At 36.3% G+C, this 7288-nt stretch overlaps 1 protein-coding gene across 2 annotated transcripts; it reads right to left on the bottom strand.

The window, feature by feature from the left end:
* Positions 1-2522: 2522 nt before the first annotated feature.
* Positions 2523-6973, bottom strand: LOC141600372 (potassium channel KAT3-like). 2 transcript variants are annotated; one of them, XM_074420598.1, is made up of 11 exons: positions 6379-6973; positions 6037-6252; positions 5281-5436; positions 5100-5157; positions 4650-4967; positions 4322-4561; positions 4150-4248; positions 4035-4064; positions 3751-3936; positions 3185-3662; positions 2523-2865 (listed from the first exon to the last, which is right to left on the bottom strand). In XM_074420598.1, exons 1-11 carry the CDS (start codon positions 6555-6557, stop codon positions 2759-2761), a joined length of 2067 nt encoding a protein of 688 aa, XP_074276699.1. In that variant the 5' UTR covers positions 6558-6973; the 3' UTR covers positions 2523-2758. The 2 variants fall into 2 exon arrangements, with proteins under 2 accessions (XP_074276699.1, XP_074276700.1); XM_074420599.1 differs by having other exon boundaries at positions 5281-5462; positions 6379-6738.
* Between the last annotated feature and the right edge of the window lie 315 nt (positions 6974-7288).

Below are 7288 nucleotides of genomic sequence, written 5' to 3' on the forward strand. Positions count from 1 at the left end.
TTAAACAAGCTCCTAAACAATGGCATCACAAGTTTGATGAGGTTGTTTTATCTAATGGGTATAGACTAAATCAGTCGGATAAATGTGTGTATAACAAATTTGATGACAACGGTAATGGAGTCATTATTTGTCTATATGTTGATGACATGTTGATTTTTGGTACCGACCAAAATCAAGTAGACCTTACTAAGGCCTTTTTGTCATCAAGTTTTGCCATGAAAGACATGGGTGAGGCGGATGTGATACTTGGTATAAAGATCAAGAGTGAGAACAAGGGATTCTCTTTGACACAATCTCATTACATTGAGAAAATGTTACAGAAATTCAATCATGGAAATTGTTCTCCGGTTAACACTCCAATGGATCCTAGTGTTAAGCTTATGCCTAATAAAGGTGAAGCTATTTCACAACTTGAGTACTCTCAAGTGATTGGGTGTTTGATGTATGCTATGACAAGCACAAGACCCGACATCGCCTTTGCCGTTGGCAAGTTGAGTAGATACACAAGTAATCCTAGTCTTGAACATTGGGTTGCGGTAAAACGTGTATTGAGATACTTGAAGCAAACCATGGATTATGGTTTGAACTATGCCGGATTTCCTTCGGTCTTAGAAGGGTATTCCGATGCTAGTTGGATCACCAACATGGAGGATCATTCATCTACTAGTGGATGGGTGTTCTTGCTTGGTGGAGGAGCTATCTCATGGGCTTCAAAGAAGCAAACTTGTATAACAAGTTCGACTATGGAGTCAGAATTCATTGCTTTAGCTGTTGCCGGTAAAGAGGCGGAATGGTTAAGGAATTTGGTTTATGAAATTCCGGTTTGGCCAAAACCTATTCCTCCTATTTCTATCCATTGTGATAGTTCGGCGACCTTAGCTAAGGCTTATAGTGAAGTTTACAACGGAAAGTCTAGACACCTTGGTGTTAGACATAGCGCGGTTCGTGAGTTGATTACTCAAGGAGTTATTTCCGTTGATTTCGTGAGGACACATCATAATTTGGCTGATCACTTGACGAAGGGATTAGCTAAGGACTTGGTTATAAAGTCGGTAATCGGGATGGGTTTAAAGTCCGTTTAGATCTTTATGATAAGATACCCAACTTCCCTCTAACAAATTTTAGAGGCTAAGTTCAATGTGGAAGGCTTATTGTGGAAGATTGAGGCACATGTTATAATCCCGAAAGGTATGTGTATGACCTGCATGACAAGAGGTTGAAGTTTAATACTTCTTAATGAAATCTTTGACAAAGTGCATTTTGCAGGTGCACGATGAAAGATTCACCTATGTGAGTGTGAAGTGTAGCCGCTTCAAGAGGCTTGGACTTGGCTTCCTATACTCTCATGAAAGGATATGGACACAAGGCGGTCAATAGTGTCAAGTTTGTAACTTTAAGAGTTTATTAAGTCTATGTGTATGTTATCTTCATGTATTCAATATGAGTTGAAAGGTTCAATCCGTGGGACACCTTGATTCTCGAATATTTGGAATGTGTAATATACTAATGTGGAAGTTCAATCCTTGGGACACTTTCATTTATGCCTAGACTTGTTTGCTTTGTTGTTTTATTTGGAAACAAGGGATACACTTAAATGGGGGAGGAATGTTAGTGATTTTGATCACAAGGACATTTAAGTGCATTCGGGTTTTCGTGTCAAAATGGTTTTGAGCTCGGAATCGATATAATGTGAGTAGGAGAGTACGGAGGGTACGCTCACATAATTGGAATTATCGAGTTCGTAATTAAAGTGGATAAGGGACACTATTTTAAAGTGTTGTCGTAGTATATTATGTCTCCTATTGAGGTTATATACTCGGGAGTCATATAAATTATAGACTTAGCCGAATTTGAGAAGCAAAAATGTGAGAATTACGGATGTAATCACGTCCCCGATCGGGGTTACATGGCCCCGCCATGGGTTATATTGTTCTCTCTGTTTTCGCGCGTGAAAGCATCAAATTTGGCGGTTGACATTGGTTGTCATTGGTTGGTAACAAATTAACCGACATTTCTTATCCTCTTTTTGTCAGGATGTGTGTGAAAATTATTCACTAATAGGCACACATATATATTGAATGTGAGAGAAATAATATTGCTGAACATTTCTGCGTATTTCAGTTTTTGACATTTAACAAAGTAAAAACCAAATCCTCTTATTGTTCATTATTCTTTGTTCTTGCCTTAGACAAAGGAATCGTCTTATCCTACAGAGATTTCGTGATACCCAAAGGCTATAGGGTCGAAATACTCTAAGGAAAGTGTGTTCAACACGATTCGATTGGGTGTAATATACCGTCTTATATTGTTTTCATTTCTGTTTTAAAGCCTTTGTTTGTATTATTTACATACTTGTAATCTTTATAATACAAAAGCTACAACATCCCCTAGCCCGGGTCTAACCAGAATAGCCCAGCCCGCCCCCGACCAGCCGGCCTGGCCCTAGCCCAGCCCAAATACAGGTCTATCTGCAGATATGATCTTGTACAAAGAATTGTCATAAACTAGAATCTTCTTGAGAGTTGGCACGACATATGATTATACACATTTGCATATCGACCAAAACATAAGAGATAGTTATTTTAATTCCGCGCAATCTAACCAAGTATCTAAAATTCATGATATCGTCCTCCTTACACCTAATGACTATCCACCAAATGAAATAATATAAAGACTATAGGTGTAAGGAGTAACGTCGAATTTTTGTATAATCTACTATCAATAAATTCAGGAGCTCTGAGACTGTCGTCATGATATTTTACATAAGATACAAATGATCTCCATCTCTAATGACCTCGATATCATCTACCTCTGCATTGTCAGAATTGATAACTTTTGTGAAGAAGCATCCCTCGAACTTATTTCCTGTATTGCATTAGGTATTTGGATGTCAAAAAAAAAAAACCTAATTAGCAGAAAAGCAATTTACACTTCAATTTCTTATAGCCAGTCTTACTTTTCATGAATTAGCAATCTTATTTTTATTGCCTAGCCTTTTTGTGTTCAGCACGAGGGTAAGACTGTGTATTCATTCCGCAGCCCTAGCAGAACCCTTCTAAGGCACTGTTTTAGTGCTGTTGCTTTATAGCGATCTGATATTCTGATTTAACTTTAACTATCATAATGTGTTTCAATGTTATAAATTTTACTTTTTTAATTTATTAATCATTAAAAAAGAGCTTACCTGCTATGCTGAGCAGTTCCTGAATGGAGTGAGGGAGAACAATGAGTTTGCCAAACTGCTTCTCGGCATGTTCACCAGGCAAGTGATCGTGAATAATGACTCGACTCTTATTTCTTGTAGGTGAGACTGGTCTTTCAGGCTGATTGTCAAATTCGCTTACTGTATGACTCGTGTTAGCTACTGCTTCACTGTAGTTGCATTGGCAGTGCTTATCCATCTTTTCACTCCCATTTTTCATCGGGGATATGCGAACCTTGTTGATACTATCTTGAAGATCTCTATCTTTATAACATCTTTTATGTTCATCAATGTTGGTGTTTCCTTGTTTCAATGATGGATGAAGATCATCTACCAGAATATTAACCTCACCTAAATCCTCATCTTGAATAACCATGGGTTTATATTCGATGTCACTGGAATGATACTCCTCGGAATTTTGGGGTACAGTAAACCCTTGGTTCTCCAGGACTTTGAGTTTCTGCATTAAGATCAGACTGGAGTTTAGTTGTTCACTGCCAAAAAGCTATACATGGACGGCAAAAAAAAATTATTAACAAAGACAATACCAGGAATAGGTTGCTCATTATGATTTGGCCATCTTCCTTGTTTGCTTGAATAAGGTTGAGAAGTGAAGTTCTCTTTATCCTTAAGATTTGAGACAGTTCAGTTGTTCTAACAGTGAGGGGCTGTGGCCTGTCACAGAGTACCCCTACCTCCCCAAAGGTATCTCCTGTTAGCACCTTCTGAACAACCTGCATTTATTTTGGTAGGTTCAATTAATCCAGGTTGCATATACTACTGGTTTTCGCTCTATGATCGAACGTTATGCACAATTCGGATGCTTTCATACCTGTTCATGTCCTGCATGTGCTACCATGTCCTTCAGGCACAAACCAGTTTAATCAGTAATTTTGCATTTGCAGGCTAGTGAAATTGCAGTAGAGATTATGTCCAAAAACATTTACCGCTGCTCCGGAGACAAGGATGTAAATATCCGTTGGAGCCTCGTTTTGCAGAACTACATCTTCTCTTGGGGGAAAATATTCTGCCTCCATTTCAGAAACCTGTGTAGAAGAAAACTTGATGTAAACAAGCAGAGATTTGTTTGGAAACTTAAAAAGCTAGAAAGTCGGTTACCATTTGAAACAGAAAGTTGTGAGAAACACCATTAAAGAGTAGGACTTTCTGGACAGTAGGAAGGAAAAGATATTGTGCAATATTAGATCTGATAGCTCTTGGAAGTTCATTCAGTGTCTCTTGTTGTTTCATCCCTTCGGTTTTGAATTTGAGACATATATGTGAAAGTATTTGATCCTGTATTCTTGGTGGGAGCTGATTTCTTGCAGCAAATTCAGTACAAGCCCTCACAGTATCCCTCTGCAAAAACAAGCGCATGCAACATAAGCTCTAGAGTTCCGTTGTTTAAAATATACTGCGCTATCTACTACTAGAAACTCATACTTACAAAGGTTCTGGTGCGGCTAGTCCAGTGAACAACAAGGTTAGTCATGTTGCCAATGAGGTAAGAAGTGAGGCCTAAGTTGAATAACATGTAGACAATGTCAAAGAGCATCTCTAAGGTGTTTTGTGCATGCAAGTCACCGTAGCCAGTTGTTGTTAGAGTCACAATTGACCAGTACATTGATGCAATATATCTCTTCCATACACTCTGCTGTTTGAAATTTGGATATTCTGCACCAATCCAAGTTTTCCTTGGATTTGGGTACTTGTCTGCTATTAGATAGTAGAAGCATCCCGCACAGTGAACTGCAAACAGAGTCACCTGCATCCCAAACCAAACTCAACTCGTTTCTTTCTTAATGAAATACATACGGAGTATATATATATATATATATATATATGTTGGAATAAAGTAAAGTTTATGATGATGATGATGATGATGATGATGGCTTACTGAGATAAGTTTGGTGCACCTGGTCCAAAAGTAGTCAAATCGAATATCTTTCTCAAGCCTGATAAAAACAAGTTATCTTTTATTAACTATATATATATATATATGCACGGTAATAAGTAAGTCCTAATTAAGATGGAGTGGATATATAGGAATTTGGTGTAAAATAGTAATAAATAATAACCTGGCAAAGAGGGCGCTGACACGGCGTAGTCGCCATAACCTGAGCATGTTAAGAGCTTTAAAACCAAGACCACCGTTGTGCTTTGTAAACACAAGGCTGAAAGACTGAAGGGGTGCTGTTGAACACACATCAAAGATAAACCAGGTTGACAGGTACCTGTAATTCATCATATCACCCCATTCCTGTCATTTTGAATCATTAATTTATGTATGTATGTATGTATGGTGGGTGCTCTTTCAAGTTTGAACCCACATGCTAGGACGTCAATTTTTTAGTAGCTACAATGTTAGATCATGGTATTAAATTAAGGTCAACAACTGAGAGTTATTTACGAGATGACAACCCTTACAACCTCCAGGTATACTCCAACCAGGCCAATTTGGTAGATTTACTTCCATGTGTCAACTAATATAGTAAAATAATTAGTCTTCCTTAATTTATAATAACCAATTTATAATAAAAAGTGACCATTTAAAGATAATAAGTTATAACTAAAATTGACACTTTCTAAGAATAAACTGATTGTACTTTTTATCAAGAAATGTTGACATTTTATCGTAAAACAATTACACTTTATTCGTCTTAATTTCAGATATATTCTGCCGTCATAGTAAAATTCGGGAATGAACAAGAGAAGAGCATACATCTTAATTTAATTTCTATGTTTTACTGTTCATTTTAACCAGGTTTGGACTCACTGTCCTTAATTGTTATTATGACGGATAATATCAAAAGAGAAGCGTTGTACTTACTAACCTGAGTGCGATTTTCTTGTGATCATCAATAAGGAGGTAAGTTCGATTATCAACATATGCAACAAAGAAGGTTAGAACAATATCAACCGCGAAAAAGCCATTGACTACAAGATCGACGATGAAGAGGACATCTAGTTTATACGACAAAAACGCAAACTCAAATGGGCATATCCATGCTGAGTATACTACCAACATCACCAACAACATCTCCCATGCCCTGATATACAAACACCAAAAAAACATCATTAATTAAGGCAAATATATTAAGATTAACCTTATACATACGTACATATATACTATATATGCGTAAAATGCACATTTGTGTTAATAACTAAATAATGACCTGTAACGAGAGTCGAAAGGGGAGACAATATATTTCCTGAGGTTGGTTGTCTGGTTGATTCGAGCTCCAAGAGAAGGTAAGATGTCAGTAGAGAAAACACTTCCATAACTGTTTCCTTCAAATCTCAACTCATCTGTATAAAAACGTCTAAAGAATGTTTTTGTGCAAGATAATGACATTATTTATGTATATATATATTATATAGGAAATGATATAGTATATGGTATTCTTGGTAGAAACAAGGGCTCTCTTTTTATAGACTCTATTTTTCAAGGTTATAATAAATAATGAGTTTAAGAATCTCTCTCTTTTTTTTTTTCTTCTAGTTTCCTGTAGTTTCTTGTAGCCTGGATGATCTCTAACTTGTTTTGTCCAAACGATTATTATTTTTGAGTGCAAGAGAAACCTGAAAACAGAAAATAATAAAGGAGAAAAGGGCTCGAAAATGTGTTGTACACTTGTACCGCTCATAAGATACCACCTCTCTTTTAATTTCTAAGCTAAAAGATCGTCAGTTATTAAGTAAGGAGTTTATAACACTCTTTTTTGTTAAGCTAATGCAAAATCTGATGTTATACTGACGGGCGATCCGCTTACAAAATTTGGAAATTACTTGAATAACTACTGCTATATATTTTTTTTCGTTTTTGTAATTTAACATGATGGTGTAAGACGGTCTTTTAGAAGAATTGTCATTATTCATGATCGTAGGGAATCTTCGATATTATTCTTAATCTATAAAATAAAATATAATTATGTGAGATCTTGTTTGATTTATCGTCATGAATGCTATTATACGAATATCATATTTTTATAATTTTTAATAATATGTAACTAAAGATATTCACGTTGTAAAACGTGTCTCGACAAGTGTGAAACAATCAATGTTACTATTAGTGAGATATAGAAG

This window comes from Silene latifolia, chromosome 9 (genome assembly GCF_048544455.1).
Source record: "Silene latifolia isolate original U9 population chromosome 9, ASM4854445v1, whole genome shotgun sequence".
Taxonomy (NCBI): domain Eukaryota; kingdom Viridiplantae; phylum Streptophyta; class Magnoliopsida; order Caryophyllales; family Caryophyllaceae; genus Silene; species Silene latifolia.